At 37.6% G+C, this 19822-nt stretch overlaps 1 protein-coding gene across 2 annotated transcripts in view; it reads left to right on the top strand.

The window, feature by feature from the left end:
- Positions 1-9912, top strand: part of ARHGAP20 (Rho GTPase activating protein 20) — a 132176-nt gene extending 122264 nt beyond the window's left edge. For both annotated transcript variants that reach the window (XM_054440284.2, XM_054440285.2), the window contains exons 12-15: positions 752-861; positions 3222-3411; positions 4521-4635; positions 5747-9912. In XM_054440284.2, the coding sequence (XP_054296259.1) occupies positions 752-861; positions 3222-3411; positions 4521-4635; positions 5747-7602 (2271 nt within the window). In that variant the 3' untranslated portion in view covers positions 7603-9912. The remainder of the gene's footprint in view (positions 1-751; positions 862-3221; positions 3412-4520; positions 4636-5746) is intronic.
- Positions 9913-19822: the final 9910 nt, after the last annotated feature.

Below are 19822 nucleotides of genomic sequence, written 5' to 3'. Positions count from 1 at the left end.
CAACCTTACCACACTCAGCTCTGCCAGTGGTCTCAGCAGAATAGGGTCTCCTAGAAAAGGATAATATCCCGTGGACATGTTATTTAGCGTACATCAGGCATGGGTGTGCTGCCTAAGTTTCTAGAACCCAGCCATCACCTGAAATGCTCTCTCTCCCCAAATATATGAGAGCCTTTCTACAGGGAATACAGGGAGAAACCTTAAGTGCCTCTTGATGCAATTTTGCACTAATAACACTGGAATATAAGTTCTAAGATAACAGAGACTTTGTTTTGTTCACTTCTCTATCCCTAGCAACTTAAATAGTGCTTGGCACATATGAATAAATGCATATAGAATGATTCAATGAATGACTACCAGACAATGAACCTCATAGATACCTTGGTTCATTTCCTTGAACTAGCCGTCTAAGGGACAGGGGAAAAGGAATTTAGGATGGTTTACTGCCAGACCTTGTCATGTCATACTAGTTCACTAAAATATATGCAAACAGTAAGTTTCAGCCAAATGAGTTGTCCTTTATTTTCCCACCATAATGAAGACTCCAGTTATCCCAATGATTTTTGCTATAAGAAAATCAAAGTACATGTTTCTGTGTCCCCAAGTCAATGGAGAGTTGGTGCAGAGCTCTGTGTAGTTCACAGAAGAGAGTACTTAAGGGAACTTTTCAACAAAGTGTCTTCTGCTTTCTCTAATACATATTTGGCATGAGGATAATGATTTGAAATATTTGTTTTTCCATCTATTTAAGGATTTTCTGCGAAATATTCCAGGAAGTATTTTTTCATCAGATCTCTATGATCACTGGGTCTCTGTAATGGATCAAGGAAATGATGAAGAGAAAATAAATACTGTTCAAAGGTAATTATTCTAATTTGGTCATGTCTCAAAAATACTTTAAAAATGTCTTATAAGATTATTTATTAAAATAATGACAGCTATCAGAGTCATATTCATGTGGACCAGTTTAAAAATAGATTTATGCTAGTTTCTCATTGTTTTCCTCCTTAATCTTATAGTTGAACATTGTAATACTTGAACATTGTACACCTTCCATATACCTGAATCTGATAGGAGCTGAAATCCATTAGTCCACTAGCTAATACTATGCGCCCAATCTTCAGTTTATGATCTTAATTTTTGTAAATATTAACCAGACAACTCATCATATAGTACATTCACCAACTGAAGTCATACAGAGAAAATGACCTATTCTGTCTTCTCACAGAACTCAGTCTGGTAAGGTAGATAGAAAAATCAAGAATTACAATGCAGCACAATCAGTGCTAGAAGAGGGATTTGGAGAGTGTTGTGGAAGCACAGCAAAGACACAGTTAAGTCCTTGAAAAGTGGAAAGGAAAAGCAGAGTTGCAAAGGATGTCTGATCACAAAGGATGTACTGTCTCTACTCATGCAAAGGGAAATTGCTGGTAGAACTCACTACCCCATTCCTGGACGTTTCCTGCATTATAAGAGAGTAGGAAAGAAATGTCCCTTAACAAAAAGCGGTATTTCTAGTTCTGTGAATACTCAAGAATCTCAATATTATGTACTTGCATTTGCTTGTTTAGTACAGTTTTTTTTTCTTAAGCAACTTTCATATATGAATTATCTACATCTTTCACCAGTAGAACATAGTACAGCTGCTGAAGACACCAGAAACCAAGGCCGTTTAACAAAATACCACCTCCACTTCCATTACAGTTTGGCATAAACCATTCAGATAGTGAGCATCAAATTCTAAACTGTGTTGCTATATATCCTATAAGCTGTTAAAGGATTTTTTGGAAAAAGGTAAAATTATGACTCTCATGCAAATATGAACACGTGAAATATTTTGTTTAAATAGTTTATGAGGGAACTAGTGAGATGTTACAACCAGTTCAAAGGAAATTTCAAAGTTGAAATTGTAGGTATATATTCATATATATATATTCACATATATTCATATATATATATTCACATATATTCACATATATATTCATATATATTCATATATATTCACCTGTATATTCATATATTCATATATATTCACATATATATTCATTTATATATTCACATATATATTCACATATATATTCATTTATATATTCACATATATATATATATGAATTAGAAATGCTAAAGTGAATTTGCAAATAAATACAAACAAAACTGACCTTTTCTATCAGGGCAGGGGTGCAGATAAATCAGTTCTGTCCTCCACCAGAATTTTCACATCTTTAGACAAGTATTAGATGCATTGCTATCAGTTAGTTACAACTTACACAGAGTTGTAAAATAGCTCTTATTGTGAAAAATCTTAGGGCCCCATACAAGCAGAAAACCCAAAAGCTTATGCTAGATGCCTTATTTTCCATTGATTACACCCAGTAATCTTTTGTTCTATTTCAAAGTCCTTCATAACTTACCCTTACAAAAACTATGCTCATTGTCAGTCCATTGTGCTGAAGAAAGGCCTCCCTGCTATTTGTGCAAACAGCAGTCAGACTATCTTTTCCCTAGGTTGCAGGTTTCTATTGAAAAAAAAAAAAAAGTCATGAATATCAGTATATTTGTAACTTTTTTGGATAATAGTAGTCATTTTTGCTGACTGATCATTTACAAATCCCTTATCAATTACAACATGAGAACAGTAGAAAATCTATTATAAGCAACTTATATGTGAAAGTGATACAATGAAACATTTAGGACAAAATTGACCTTGGAAGCTGGTGGAGCAGAGCATAAGCTCTCAAAATGGACCTGGACGTCTTGATAGCTAAGGTTTGGGTTCTTACCAAGAGACAGCATTTCTGTGTTGCTACTTGGAAATAAAGGAGCATTTTATAAATTGCTGTTTAATTTTATCAGAAAGCTTTTTGTTGTTTTTGGTTGAAAATATTCTGAAATGTTACAGGATTGGCCTAAGTTGGCATTATGCTAGTTTCAGGGAAGTATTTCAGGCAGCATTTTTTTTAATGAAACATTTTTCTGCATTCTTTTACATTTTCATTGAGATGTGAAGACAATATACAAAAACAAAAAATAAATTCCCAATGCCTATTTTTTCTTTCTGTACAGGCAGTCCTCACTTTGTATGGTACCATGTTAACTGAAACTCTTTCATATCTGAACTGTGTTCTTGATTTGCCGTCTTCCCCATTCAAAGTGAGAGTCGCTTGTCTTTACAAGTTTCTAAATGAAATGTCTTGCTTAAAGAGTAATTTTTCTGTCTTTAGGCTATTAGACCAGCTTCCGAGAGCCAATGTTGTTCTCCTAAGGTATCTTTTTGGGGTGTTACACAACATTGAGCAACATTCCTCATCCAATCAGATGACTGCATTTAATTTAGCTGTGTGTGTCGCTCCAAGTATTCTTTGGCCTCCTACTTCCTCCAGCCCAGAACTAGAAAACGAATTTACAAAAAAGGTAATGAAGTTTTTCATTTTTATGCCCTGGGAGACTGAGTCCCCATTTTGAAACTGAAATTTGGGGTATTCTAAAAGATGGTTTCTTAAATAACTTAAATATACCGTATCCTTATAAATTTGACTTTACTGGTAAACTATAGGAAAGTGAATTGTTAAGTAGAAAATGATAGCAGGTGGGTTACTTCTCTTTTCCCTTTAAGGAGGCTAAACACTATGACTAAAACCATAAAGTGATAAAGCAGCTGATATGATTTTTTAAATGAAAAAAAAAAAAAAGGACTTTGGAACTAGGACAGCTAAGCTTCCATTCTCAGCTCCACCCCTTGCCAGATGTACAGTCTTGGGCAAAATTACATTGACCCACAGTGTCCTCATCTAAAAATAAAATGGAGTTGGTGATAATACAGTAGTTACTTGAAATCACACTCCTGTAGTCCCTGACGGTTAATAAGCGGTGTGGGTATATCAGTTCCCTTTGCTCTTAACATTTCTCCTGCCCCTTGGCCTCAGCTACTGGGGCAGGGAAACTTCAGAAAGGTTCCAGTACCTCTCAATGGAGTCACAAAGCTCCCTAATAAACTCTTACCTTTCCCCACAAGCACCTCTTGTTAGGGAGCCTATCAGAAGGTGGCAGTACATGGATAGACCTGTCAGCCAAATGCTTGGGTAGAGACTAGTCAGGAACACAAGTTTTCTTCCTAGCTGTCTTTCTCCTTCACAGTGCACTCGCAGATGAGCCCTCTTCCCAAGCTTATGACAGCCTGCCCTTTACACAAAAAATAGTTTTTATAAGTCTTTGTCTAATGATGCTTTATAAATTTTAATAACAAAATATATTTCTTTACCCAATTTTACAGAGCCATTGATATAAAACATTAAGCCAAGTCTACAAATAATAACTTTAGTCCATTGATTACATTTCTATGCCCAAACTACTTTTAAAAGTATCATAGTTTTTTAGGGAAACTGTTTAATGTACTTTTAAAGCAGATATGAATTTTTCCGTGGGTACATGTGCTTTTTGTTAAAAATCAGGATTTATATAGAAATGTGATTTATAAACATGTAATATGAAAAGTAATACTTTGTTTGTCCTTTTTCTTACAGGTTTCCCTGCTTATACAATTTCTGATTGAGAACTGCCTTAGGATATTTGGAGAAGAAATCACTTCCCTCTTCAGAGAGGTTTCAGTGAGATGTGACACTAGAGAGAATGCCTCAGGTATTGTGAATAATTGGATTGGTTTTTGTGAGAAATAGACACATGTTTGTAAACATGCTGGGATAGGGGTTTTCCTGGAGCCCGTAGCAGCTGAAGTGAAAGGAGCCTCTGATCCAGGTCAATGGGGCCCAGGGCTTTTTGATCCTTCCTTAGATGGCCTGCCAATAGGTCAGCATATGTTAACAGTGTAGTGGGATTAAGAACTATATAAAGATTAGGTTCCAGCCTTCAATAAGTTAGTGGCAGCATGCTGTGGTATGATGTTTCTTGATGGGCTTTTTAACTTTGTGAATAACCCTAATATATATAACAGAACTGCTATGATTGAAACTAGTGTAGAAAGCCCAGAGGTAGTAGAGGCATGAGTGTTTTGTTTTTGTTTTTGTCCTCTCCTTCCTTATACTGGTCCCTCAGACACATGAGAATTCTAGTGTGCTATGAAACAGTTTGAAACAACTAGCATCATTTGGCTGGGAGGGTGGGGGAACACTGAATTCGAAGACATACAGCTGCCTTCAGAATATGAATCCTTGTGCCATCAATTACTAGATATGTTATCTTTGGCCAGTTATTCTATGCCACTGAACATCGTCTTTATCTCTAAAATGTGGATAAAAATAATGTCTAACTTTTATGGTTGTTGTAAGGATTAAATAAGGTAATGGATATTAAAGAACTTTGTAAAAGAGACATTGTTAGAGTTAGTAAATGGTTTCCCCAAGACTAGTGTTACGTATGTATAACAACTAGCAATCTGTTAGAAGGCAGAGTCTTACTCAGAATCTGGATATACTTATACTATGAAGGCATTAATTCCTTCATATTTTTTACCATTTCTTGGTCATATGACATGCTCATTGCTTTAAGAAAATCTTACTTAAGGAAAGCCCATTCATCAGGAACTGAGATAAATCTCCTATACCGCAGCAATTTTATTTTTATTCTTCACTAACAATTGACATTGTGAAAGATTCTCTCTTTCTTGAGAGTAGGAATTTGAACACTCCACATGAAAAGAGAATTCAGCTAAGCACCATAGTTTGTTCTTAAGGAAGCATGAGTATATTTGTGTTAAGTAAATATGTTAATCATGGTTTAATTTTTTTGACAGATATTTCTTGCTTTCAACTGAATGACTCCTCCTATGACAGCTTGGAAAATGAGCTAAATGAGGATGTTGATGCCCCATGCAGTGACTTGGTAAAGAAACTTGGCCAGGGGAGCAGAAGCATGGACTCTGTCTTAACCCTCAGTGACTATGATCTTGACCAGCCAGAGGTGGAAGGCCTTTTAACCCTAAGCGACTTTGACTTGGCCCATTCTAAAGATGAAGATGTTCAAATGAAACGGCCTCTTGAATCCAAGCCGGTGAACATTTTAGTGTACACAAAGATCCCACTGCGGGATCATGCCAGGGCCCCATCTGCCATGTGCACACCCAGCTACCTGTCCACAGCTGCAGCAAGTGCTGCAAAAAGCCTGAGGCGACACCGGCGTTGCTCAGAGCCCAGCATCGACTATCTGGATTCAAAGCTTTCCTACCTCAGGGAGTTTTATCAGAAAAAGCTACGCAAGTCCAGCTGTGATGCAATTCTTTCTCAAAAAGATGAAGACTATCTGAAGCAGAATCAACCCCTCCAGGAAGAGGGAAAGACATGTTTTAAACAGAGTTTAGTCACAGGCACTGATGTCAGCAAGAAAAATGCCACTACTCAAAACACTAAGAAGAAGAGCTTGTCTGGTAGTGAAGGAAATCATGTGAAACTTTTCCCTAAGTCCAAGCCAGTGGCCATTTCTGTGGCGTCTTATAGTCCTATGTCCTCACAGGATCATTCCAAGAACCAGCCCTTTGATGTGAATACATCTGGATACTCCCCACCACACACAGCAGATGCCCTCAAGGGTCCAAGGACACATCGGCGCTGCTCAGAGCCCAACATAGAAGACCAGAACCGCAAGCTGACCTATCTCAGGGGAATTTATTCAAAGAAACAACATAAAACCAGCTGTGAAGCTGGTCTCTTGCATGAAGAGGAGGATTATCTCAAACGGCATAAGTCTTTGCAAATGGAGGGGCAGAAGCTTATTAATCAGAGTTTAGTCATGGGGATTGAGGTGGGCAAGAGTAGTGCCACAAACCAAAACACTGAGAAGGTTTTACCCCCAAGATTAAACCTTTGCCCAAGGACCAGCTATTCCAGCTTATCCTCCCCAGGCACTTCCCCATCCGGCTCATCAGTAAGCTCCCAAGACAGTGCTTTTTCTCAGATTTCTGAACACTCTGTGTTTACACCCACTGAGACTTCCTCTCCAATAGATTGCACTTTTCAGGCTCAGAGAAAACAAGAAGAGCATTCTCCTGACTTTAGCAATGCTAGCCATGTTTCTGGAATGCCCGGTCCCTCATCAGGGCAGGCTTGCAGTCGCCCAGCCTATACAAAGAAGGAGACCATGGAGTGGCATTCACAAATGCATTCTGTAACTCTTCATCCCAGCACATGGTTGAGAAATGGTGTGGCCAGTTTGAAAAACTGGTCCCTCAAAAAGAAAGCAAAGGCAGCCAGACCAGAGGAAAAGAAAATAGCTTCTCCAAAAGGACCCTTAGAGCCACCCCCACATGCTTCTGGTGTTCCAGAAGCCAACTCACTGCAAGAGGAACAAAAAGACTTGCCCTTAAGGGCAGCTGAAGGACTGGCCCCTGTGCAATCAGCCCAAAGGTGTAGTTCTTCTCCCTTCCAGGACTCAGAGAGACACTGTAGCTCTCCATTCAGCCTGGTGGAGAGCAGACTTAAGCTGTGCATGAAGTCACTTGAGGAAATAGAGCCTGGTAGTCAGAGCTCTTCTGGTTCTCTGCCTTGGGAAAGAGCCTCAGCCAGCTCTTGGACTCTAGAGGATGTGACCAGCCCAGACTCAGGGCCTACAGTGGTCTGCGACATTGAGGACAGGTATTTAACCAAAGACATTTAACCATAATAAGAATCTGATGTCCACGAGAACAGGAACTGAGTTAATAATAATAGACAATAATTATTGTGACCCCTTTGTATAAGATACCTGGGAGAGGTAGCATAAGGATTATCATTGCTAATACTTAGGACAACGAAATAATTCTCTTTATTGAGACTACTTGACAAATACTTTATGCTAAAAATTTTGTCACCTAAGTGTTTGGGAGGCTTTTTCTTATTAAAGGTTGGGATTGGTCCTGTCATGTGGTTTTAGAGATACTAACAGAGGGCTAGAGAAAGCATCTTCTGTAGAGGAACCACTTATTGGAACAGTCTGTGAGATTGATGTCCTGAGAAGACCAAGACATCAGGAATGAGGAATAGGGGCCTGAGGAGAGAGGGGAAGGGTACAGAGAAACCATCTACATTCCATGGAATGTTTTTAATAAGTAGGCAAGAAAAATGCCACTAATCAAAACATTGAGTATGTCCAGTAATGAAGAATATCATGTAAAATCTTTCCCTAAATCTAAGCCAATGGCCATTTTTGTGGGATCTTACTAATCACGTGTCCTTACAGAATCATTCCATGAACCAGCCCATTGCTACAGCTAGAGTAGAGAAAAACAGAGTGACTCAAAAGCCATGGGTACCATGATACCAGTTTTGTTGGTTGTATTTGTCGATTTGTTTTTTCATTCGTGTTGAAGTGCTTTGCAAGGCTTCAGGAAACAGAGTCGTGAGGAGAAAGAAGAAAATGGCTGCTCATTTCAGTACCCTTTTCAAAGGTGTCTCTGACTAGGAACATTCTTCCAAAATGCAACTTTTTCTATTTAGAAGGTGACCTCCTGACAGCATTCACTCTCAATGTGGAGGAAAAGACCACAACAACTGTCCTTTCTCAATTACACGAATGCTGTTAACATGTGATCAAACCATGGCATCACTTTGCTGAAATGTTTCTGCACAGTCCTGCCTCTTAGATTACAGTCAGCCAGAAAAACATACTTATAAATCATCCCTTTTCTGATTTTTATAGTTTAGTTTGGCAATTGAGAGAGCAATATTGAAGTTGGCAGGTTATAAGAAGTCCCACAGTAGAATACCCAACAAAGTGGCTACCAGGCCTTCTCAGACAGCCATTTGCTTTGGGTTTTACTTCCAGACATTGTTCCATATTTTTGCCCCAAATGTTTCATGGCTTATACCCCATTGGTTTATTTTATATCCATGGACCTTTCTCCGCTTTCTTGACTTAAAGGTTACAGCAGTACATCTCATCACCTAGGAATAGATTATCAGGCCTTGCCAACTAGCATGCAGGGATGGCACTAAAAATGGATGTGCATCTTCTTTCACATTAACTACTTACCTATAAGAAGTTGCTCTGAGCCCATTTATTCTCTTTAGTTCACCATCAGATGGACCTTTCTCTCACAAGCTAGCTTATTCTAAATTATTTGTCTTATTAATCACCAGAAAATGTCATATCAAATGGTATTTCTTTTTTGTTCTAAAGGTTGCATTTTCAGTTATAGGGGGAAAAAATGTTTTCTCTAAGATAGAAGAAATTATTTCAGTATTAGCTATAGGTGCTACCTACCTCTTGGGGACATGGCCCTGTTTGCGCTAACCATTACAATGATCTTTTAGAACTCTGTATCCAAAGAGCTACTTTGTGACACTGGCCATCTGAGTCACAGATGTGAAGTCGATTTCACTTTATAACTAACCAGTCCTACATATTAAGACTCCTAAGTGTCCATATGCATCTTTTTTGGTATAATATATAAAGTCAGCAGGGACTCCCCTTTCCCTTAGGGCATACTACTGTCAGAACTGCAAGATGTGAATGAAGCTCTTACGGCTTGGAGTGTCTTTCTGAAAGAAATTGCCTTTTTTTTTTTTCATATTAGGTAAAAAATCATTCACCCAATTTAAAGCATAGAAGAAAATAGTTGCTGAGGTTTTTTAATAACCATTCCTACTATCTGTGTTCCCTTAGATACTCCTGTAATTCTTAATGTGAATAGTTTGTTAATATTGCTGTAAAGTATTATATTGTACGATTTGAAGACAGACTATATGTCATTTTATTATACTCCATCAATCTATAATATATTAGACTGATGCTTTATCTAAAATGCTTTGAGTTTGTATAATATATCTTGACAAATTTTACTACCATATGTTATGTAATAAATGTGTATTTTTGTACTTGCAGAAACTGCTGCTAACTTTTAAAGTTGTTTGGTTTTCAAGGCACTGATAATGGATATGTATGAAGTCCATGCTGTCTGTTAAATAAAATGCCATTCTGCAGAATCAACCATCCCACCAGAGCAATATTGCCCTTTGTAGAATTGTTCTAGTTAATGATCCCAGTCTCTGCCTAACACCGGAAATTTCATAGAATATAATCTAACATTGGAAATTTCATAGAGTATAATTAATGTTGAATTTGAACCTTGAGCTTTTAGTCAGAACCCATGGTCAGTCTGTCTTTTTAGGAAAAGTGGTTTTTTAAAATACTTTTTTTCTAATGTTATTTACCAAACAAGTCATGTTTTAGATACAAAGTCTTCATTTTCTTAGGCATTATGTTTTCACTGTGCTCCTGGAATGAGATATAGTCAGTATTCTTATGTCAAAGAACCATAAGATCACTTAGATTGTGTGAGATTTTCTTATCTAAGTTTGGACCATTCTAACCAGAATACCCAGATGACCCCAGACACATACCAAGACATCAGTGCTTTTCAGGTCATATAAATGTATTTAATATGACAAGATTGTCATGACTACTACAGCTTTGCCGTCTGAAAGTTGGCTGAGGTTCCCTCTGTGTAAAGTTAATCACTATTTCAAAGGGACTCAAAAACATATACTACTTTAGTCCAGAAAGGATTTCTCTCTAAATATTACAGAAACACAATGATAATTTCACTTTTAAAAAAAGTCTTAATCTAAAAGCATTGAATTTAAGAGATTGTCTCCTTTGTGCTTTTCTACTTTTCATGACATGACATTGATTCGAAGGAATCTAATGTATATCTTTGAACCAATGCCATATTGTTTCTGCTGAAAAAATAATTCTAAGAATATTATGTATCATCATCCAAATTTTGTTGGCAAGTGTTTAATTCGTATTTTCCTTCCAGGTCATGTTTTGTTTGTTTTGTTTTCGTTTTTGTCTTTGTTTTGTGACGGAGTCTCACTCTGTAGCCCAAGCTGGAGTGCAGTGGCGTAATCTCGGCTCACTGCAACCTTTGCCTCTGGGGCTTAAGCAATTCTCCTGCGTCAGCCTCCCAAGTAGCTGAGACTACAGGTGCGTGCCACCATACCCGGTTAATTTTTTTTTTTAATTTTTAGTAGAGGCAGGGTTTCACCATGTTGCCCTGGGTGGTCTTGAACTCCTGAGCTCAGGAGATACCGCCTTGGCCTCCTAAAGCGCCAGCTCATGTTTTAACAACACAGAGAACATCTTTACAAACTGCCTATTCCAATGCAAAGAAAAATTCATTACAAAAAAATTTTAGCAAATAATTTTTATTCCCTGAATAATAAAGTTGGATAAAATGTTTACTTTCTTCAACATCTATTCTGGCTGCGAGAATTTCTCATAAGGTAAGTTTCTAAGTATTCTTGAGTTATGTGCTGACTTACCCTGAGCTAGCATTTTATCCTGTTCCTGAGCCACCTTCATGTTGCATTCAGGTTTGTTTGTTTTTAAACACCATGAACTCTAGCTCTGCACTCCATAATGTCAGATGTTATGGTAGAGTTAATTGACAGAGGGCTCTGGGTTGTAATTTGGAAAGTTTTGTTTTGAAATCCCAACGAAGTACACACAGATGATGGTACTAGATGACCATTGCTCCTTTTTTTTATTGAGACAGAGTCTCACTCTCATTACCCAGGCTGGAGTGCAATGGCACAACATCGGCTCACGGCAACCTCCGCCTCTCGGGTTCAAGTGATTCTTCTGCCTCAGCCTCCCAAGTAGCTAGGATTACAGGCATGTGCCACCATGCCCAGCCAATTTTGTATTTTTAGTAGAGACGAGGTTTCTCCATGTTGGTCAGGCTGGTCTTGAACTCCCAACCTCAGGTGATCCACCCGCCATGGCCTCCCAAAGTGCTGGGATTACAGGCGTGAGCCACCGCGCCCGGCCGAGCATTGTTCTTTAATGTGTGTTCACATAGTGCAGCACCAGAACACATACACGTTTTTAGATCAAAATATATTTTAACATTTGTTAAAGCAAAATATATGTTTTCTGGAGTTGAATTTTACATGGTAATATATAGGCTTTGGAGACATTAAGATTTAAATGCTAGTTGTTATAGTCTAGACTTGATATTAGATTACAGTAACTTGGAATTAAATTTAGGACTTCTCCTTGCAGCCGCTTTATCTGCTACAAAGTGAATAAATCAGCTAAAAACTTGTGAGGTAGTTCCATTACTCCAAGCAAATAAAATGAGTGCTACAAAGAAATGTGCCTTCTCTGCCAGATCACAGGGGCTGTGATTGTTACTGCCTAAAATTTTCAGGAGGAAAGGAAATATGTATGTTTTCCCAAGAAGGGTATGATTAAGTAGCAGAGAATCATCAAAATACATGAACACAAGACGCTTCCTGCTTGATGGCACAGCAAGTGAGGGAAAAGCCTTAAGTAAGCATTATGATTCGTACAAGAAACTGAATCACGGGGAGTTTAAGAAAAAAAAAAACTGAAAAGAAGGAAAGAGCATGGCTTGGCGAAATCAAAATGTTAAAAGTGATAAAATGTTATTCAGGCAGCTAAACTTTTATTGCCAGGTACTGTTCCAGACCCTAGTGATACAAGGTGAAAAAGACAAATTATTTCTGTCCTCAAGGACTTTAAACAGGGAAGGGAAAAATTGGGCTGTGTAGAAGAGTGGGAACAGTAACATTTATTGGGTACTTAGTTGCATGCATGCACTGGTGATGAATGTATTACACATAGTATTTCATTTAATGCTCACAATAGATCTTGTGTCCTGGTTACATTCAGCTGGCACCTCATTCTGACCACAGGTTCTTTTTTTTCTTTTTTTTTTTTAACCTTTTCCTCTTAAAATAGGTAAGATAATACTTCTTTCATAATAAAACAGGCACAAATTATGTATTTGAAGACCATCCAGACTTTCTTAAATTCTTGTGTCTAGGCTGGGTATCTCAAATTTATGAAAATCATATCAGAAATCAGGAAGTTATGATAAATATAAAAATAATTGGACTGAGAATTTAGTTTACACAAAATGGCAGACTTGTGTCTCCATGCTCCTCTCTGCTAAGTACAACTATAAATCCTGTAAATATACCACAGACAGCCAAAAGAGAATCTTGAAAGGGGTAAGAGGCAGTGAAATTGGCTTAGAACTCTAGGAGTGGGGGAACAACACAGTGGCAGAGCATCTTACATCTCCTCACCAGTAGAAGAAGGTGACCCAAGACCTGACCTTTCCCAACTAGCAACACAGGGCAGCTCAGAAATGCCCCTTTCCCTGATCAATGAGAAGCCCTCTGACACCACTGGGTGAAGCAGGAACCATCGGCAAGATGGACTGATGAGAGCTCCACTAGTAATAAATGACCTTTCCTGCTAGGCCTGAGACTCCGCCTCACCCCTGAAAGACAGTTGGTCAGGCAACAACAGCAAGAGGGACCCAACCACAACAGGCAGCTCATCCTGGGAAGCTAATTGGCCACAGCTGCTGTAAGATTCCCCTCCCCTGTCCAAAGACACTGAAACAGCCAGACGGTATGGGAAGGATTCCACCACAAAAAATACCCAACCAAGGCTGTCTCAGGCATGAGGAACAAAGAGGCCTCCCTGACTGGAAACATCAAAATAACACACCACAAAAGCTCTGAAAATTAAGTTGTCATTGGGCCCACCACCCCAAACATAGGCCAGATCTGGGTGCTGAAACTAAACAGGTGACTGCCTGCGAAAATAAAAAGATTTATGTAGGACCCAGAGTCTCTTACATAATAGACAAAATGTCCAGGATACAATTAAAAATCACCTGTCTCACTAAGAACCAGGAAAATCACAATTTCAATGAGAAAAGACAATGTCAACATTAAGATGATTTTTAAAACAGCCACTCTAAAATGTGTCAGAAACCAAATACAAATTATCTTAAATGAAAAAACATATATAATCTGAGCAAGTAAATAGAAGCTATACAAAAGAACCAAATGGAAATTGTTAAACTGAAAAAATACAATAGCAGAAATCTCAGTGTATGGGCTCAATAGCAGAGTGGAGATGACAGAGGATAGAATCGGTAAATTTGGGGACAGATTGATAGAATTTGATCACAATCTGAACAACAGAACAGACTGGAAAAAATAATAATAATCAGAGTCTCGGGGACCTGTGGAACACTAACAAAAGAGCCAACATTTGTATCAGAGTTCCAGAAGGAGAGAGGGTAAGGCTGAAACAGTATTCAGGGAAATAATGGCTGAAAACTTAACAAATGTGGTAAAAGACATAAACCTACACATTCAAGAAAACTGAAACCTAAGCAGGATAAATGCAAAGGCATCATAATTGAATGTCTGGAAACTAAAGACAAAATTTTGAAAACAGAACCAACACCTTACCTATAGGAAAACACAATTCAAATGGCAGGATTTATCATTTGAAACCATGGAGGCCAGAAGGAAGTGGCACAGCATTTTACAAGTGCAGAAAGAAAAAGAACTGTCAACCCAGAATCCCATATCCAGTGAAACTAACCTCAATGAATGAAGAAAGAATAAGGACATTCTCAGATGAAAGAAAATGTCAGGTGTGTGTCACTAGCAGATATACTTGTAAAGATTTGCTAAAGAAAGTTTTTTAAACAGTAAATGATGGAAAATTTGGAGCATCGGGAAAAAAAAAACAGAAATAAGGGTATGTATGACAATCCTCATGAGTTTTATAAGTCATATTTGATACTTGAAACAAAAATTATAACACCATTTGATACTAAATGATATTGAAAAGTGGAAAAGATAAAAGGACCTAAATGGAAATGAGGTTCCCATACTTCATTCAAAATGGTAAAATGTTGGTACCAGAAGAATGTGATATGCTACAGGTGTATATTGTAATACCCAGAGCAACTACTACAAAAACTATATATTTGGAGTGTGTATATCTCTAAAGCAATAAATAAATCAAGATGAAATTCCAAAAAAATTCTTTAAAACCCACAGGAAAGCAAAAAAAAAAAAAAAGAATAATAAAGCCAGAGGAAGCAAATAGAAAATAGTAAAATGGCATACTTAAGCTCTAAGGTATCAAGAATTGCCTTAAATGTAAATGATCTACATATACTGATCAAAAGACAGAGATTGACAGTGTTTAAGTGTGTACGGGGTGGAGGAGGAACAAACAGTTTTTTTAATGACCTAATATTTCTTGTGTAAAAAAATTAACTTCAAATTCAACAACATAGGTAGGTTCAAAGTAAAATGGTGAAAAAAATGTATCATGCAAATATTCATCAAAAGAAAGCAGGAGTGGCTATATTAAAACTGGAAGGATAGACCTATAAAACAAACAAAATTACCAGAGACAGAAAGGAACATTTTATGACAATCCACCAAGAAGACATAGCAACCCTTAAATGTGTATGCACAAACAGCAGAGCTTCAAAACATTAGAGCAAAAACTGATGTAACTGAAAGGAGAAATAGAGAAATCCACAATTATAGTTGGAGACTTCCACACTCCTCTCTCAACAATTAAATAAAACAACTAGACAGAAAACCAGCAAGGATATAGAAGAATTTTCATCAACACCATCAATCATACCTAATCAGCCTTTATAGAATAATCCATACAACAGCAGAGTAGACATTCTTTTCAATTGCTCAAGGAACATATACAAGAGGCCTTACTCTGGGCCATAAAACAAACATCAACATTTTAAAATAATTGAAATCATACAGAGTATGTTTGGAGACCACAGTGGAATTAAACTAGAAGTAAATAACAGAAAGATAACAGGAGAATCTCCAAACACTTGGAAACCAACACACTTCTAAATAATCCATGAGTCAAAGAGGAAGTTTCAAAAGAAAACTTTTTTAATCACAAAACTAAGTGGAAATACAACATTACAAAATACAGCAAGTCCTTGAATAACGTCATTTCATTCGATGTTGTTTCCTTATAACACTGAAGAAAAATAAATAAATTGATTTCCAGCTGGGGCCACTGTCTGTGTGGAGTTTGCACATTGTCCTTACGTGTTCCTGGGTTTTTTCTGGTACTCTGATTTCCTCCCACAAATCCATCCCAAAGATGTGCCCATTAAGTCCACTGGCATGTCTGCATTGTCCCAGGATGAGTGTGGGTGTGTGAGTGTGCCCTGCGTTGGGATGGCATCCTGTCAGGGATGGTTCCCGCCTTGCAAGCTGAGTTGCCAGGACAGGCACCTGCCACCCGAGACCTTGAATTGGAACAACTGAGTAAGTATCTTACTTGTGTTTATTAATCTATTTTAAATGTATAGAGTTAGTATTTATTCCAAGATTCAATATTAGAATAATTTGGGTCTTTATGTAGAAGTTTGACAGGGTTTGTGACCAGAAACACCAAAGAAGCTTAACTCTTGTTTATATCAATTAACCTTAGGTAAAATTGGTTTCATTTTGTTGTCCTTTTGCTTAAAGTCACAGTTTCCAAGAACATATTGATGACATTAAATGAGGATTTACTACATATGGGATATTGGTAAAGCAGTGCCTAGAGGAAAATTTATAACACTAAATGCTTATATTAAAACAGAGGAAAGATCTCCAATCAATAAGTTAAGACCCCACCTTAAGAAACTAGATAAAGAAGAGCAAAATTAATCCAAAACAAGCAGAAGGGAGAAAATAATAAAGATCAAAGCAGAAATCAATAAAATTGAATATAGAAAAATAGAGAAAATTAAAAAGATGGCTCATTTTTAAAAATCAATAAAATTGCTAAATCTCTAGGAAGACTAATGAAAGAGAAAAAAAATCACCAATATCAGGAATAAAACATGAGATATCATTACAGAATCTGCAGCCATTAAAAGGATAATAAGAGAATACTACAAATAATTTTCACACTCATAAACTTGACAAACCACAACTTACCAATACACCACCAAGATGAAACATAATCTGAATAGTCACATAATCACTAAATAAATTCACAATGTAAGGCTCCCAAAGAAAAAAATCTCCCAGGCCCAGATGGTTCCACTGGAGAATTCTAACATTTAAAGAAAAATTGTAACCAATTTTATACAGTCTCTTTCAGAAAATAGAAAAGTAGGAAACACTTCCAACTCATTTTATGAGGTCAGTATTATCCTGGTACAAATTCCAAAAAAGACAATATGAAAAGAAAGAAAAAGAGGAAAGGAAGAAAAGAAGAAAAGGAAGAAAAGAAGGAATTACAGACCAGTGTCTCTCATGAATTTAGATGCCAATTTTTTAATTAGCAAACAATCTAGCAATGAATAAAAGGAATTATTTACAATGACCAAGTAGGATTTTTTTTCCAGATATGCAAGTGGTTCAATATTTGAAAATCAGTATGTCAACCATATATCAACAGGCTAAAGATGGAAAATCATAGTATCATATAAATTGACACAGACATTTGAAAATGCAATACCCATTAATGATTAAAAAAAATAACAACTCAGCAAGTTAGAAGGAAAATACCTGTTTCCTGTTTGTGTTTTGGTTTTGTTTGTTTGTTTGTTTGTTTTTCTGAGATGGAATTTCGTTCTTGTCACCCAGGCTGGTGTCCAATGGCGTAATCTCGGCTTACTGCAACCTCCGACTCCTGGGTTCAAGCGATTCTCCTGCCTCAGCCTCCCAAGTACCTGGGGTTACAGGCACCCGCCACCCACGCCCAGCTAATTTTTTGTATTTTTAGTAGAGACGGGGTTTCACCATGTTGGCCAGGCTGGTCTTGAACCCCTGACCTCAGGTAATCCACCCATCTCAGCCTCCCAAAGTGCTGGGATTACAGGCATGAGCCACTGCACCCAGCCTGTTTGATTTATTTTAAATCTACAAAAAGTCTACAGCTAATCTCATACTGAAATGGTGAAAGACTAAACAGTTTCTCCTAAGATTAGGAACAAACCAAGGATGTCTGCTATCACCACTCTTGCTGAACATACTACTGGAAGGTATAGCCACTGAACTAAGGCAGGAAAACAAAGGCATACAGATTGGAAAAGAAGAAATAAAGCTATCTGCAAGTGTCAAGATTGACATGACTGTCATAGAAAATCCCAAGGAATTTTTTTAAAAATACCTCCTAGGACTAATAATTTAATTCAGCAGGGTCACAGAATACAAGGTCAACACACAAAAATCATTTTATACTTACATATGCTAATAACATGCTGAAAGTAAAATTAAAGACAATGCCACTTATAAGTTACTCTAAAGAAAATGAAATACTTAGGCATAAATCTAAGAAAATATATATAGGATATGAATGCTGAAAATTACAAAATATTGATGAAATGCTGGTGAAAATAATCAGAGGACCTAAATAAATGGGGAGATATGCAATATTCATGGATTGGAAGACTCAACGCAGTAAAGATGTCAACTCTTCCCAAATTGATATATAGGTTTAATTCAATTCCAACCAAAACTCCCAGAAAGGATTTTTGTAGCTGTAGATAAGTTTCTTCTAAAATTTATTGGAAAGGCACAGGCCTTAGAATAGCTAACATCACCTTGGCAAAGAAGAATAAGGTGAAAAGACCACATTTCTCAAAATTAAGGCTTACTATACAATTAGAGCAATCAGGAGAGTATAGTATTGATGGAGAGAGAGACAAACATGTCAGTGGAACATATTTGAAACACATCCATAGGCTTTGATACGGCAGAGATGTTGGAATTATTACACCAGGAATTTAAACAGCTATGATTAATATACTAATGGTACTAATCAAAAAGACAGCATGCAAGAACAGATGAATACCATAAGCAGAGGTATGGAAACTCTAAGAATAAAAAAATTCTAGAAATCACTGTAACAATGTAACAAAAATGAAGAATGCCTTTGATGGGCTCATCAATAGATTTGATACGATTGAGGAAAGAACCAGTGAGCTTGAAGAAATGTCAGTACAAACTTCCAAAACTGAAAGGCAAAGAGAAAAAGCAGTGAAAAATATAAAATAGAATATCCAAAAACTGTGGGAAAATTACAAAAGGTATAACATATATATAAGGCAAATGCCAGAAGGAGAAGAAAAACAGAAGAAAAGCATTTGAAACAAAAATTATTGAAAACTTCTCATGATTAATGACACACACCACACCACAGAGCAAGGAAGCTCAGGATAAACACCAAAAAATCTACACCTAGGCATATCATATTTAAACCACAGTAAATCAAAGTCAAAAAGAAAATATTGAAAGAAGAAAAAAAAATACCTAGAGGAGCAAAGGTAAGAATTACAACAGACTTCTCATCAGAAATCATGCAAGCAAAAGAGAGTGAAATATTTCAAGTGTTGAAAGAATGTAATCACCATCAGCCAGGTGCAGTAGCTCAAGCCTGTAATCCCACTACTTTGGGAGGCTGAGGTAGGTGGGTTGCCTGAGGCTAGGAGTTCGAGACTTCCTGGGCAACAAACATGGTGAAACCTCATCTCTACAAAAAATACAAAAATTAGCCAGGCATGGTGGTAAGCACCTATAGTCCCAGCTACTCAGAAGGCTGAACTAAGAGCTTGAATAGATCGGGGTTCCTAGAGGTGAGGCCTGACCCGTCTGACTTGAGGTGGTTGTGTCTTTCCAAGCCTAAAAAGTGTGTGAGGATTCCCCTCCCTCCTGTGGCCCTTCTGCTTCCACCCACAGCCCTCCCCACTCTTAGTCCCAGTCCTGAAGGCTAACCATCTCTTTTGGCTCAGTGCCCCACTTCCACTTTTGGGCACAGACCTGGCAGGCTGAGTGCTCCACTGGTACTTGCCCAGACTATTGGTCCGACCCTTTTCGTTCACTTAGAAACTGTTCTTCTCCATAATCGCTCACCTCAGCAGCCCACTGATGACCCCCCAGCTCTCCTCACTGGTCACCAGATGGTGCTCCAGCCAGGCTGATATCTGAGGGCAAAGTATGTGTGTGGTGACACCATGAGTGGACCCACTTCTCAGGGACGTGGTTGCTCAGAAGAGATAAGAGCA

The sequence above is a fragment of the Pongo pygmaeus genome, chromosome 9 (assembly GCF_028885625.2).
Source record: "Pongo pygmaeus isolate AG05252 chromosome 9, NHGRI_mPonPyg2-v2.0_pri, whole genome shotgun sequence".
NCBI lineage: Eukaryota > Metazoa > Chordata > Mammalia > Primates > Hominidae > Pongo > Pongo pygmaeus.
The sequence above is the reverse complement of the archived record's forward strand: the minus strand, read 5'-3'. Positions and strand labels throughout refer to the sequence as shown.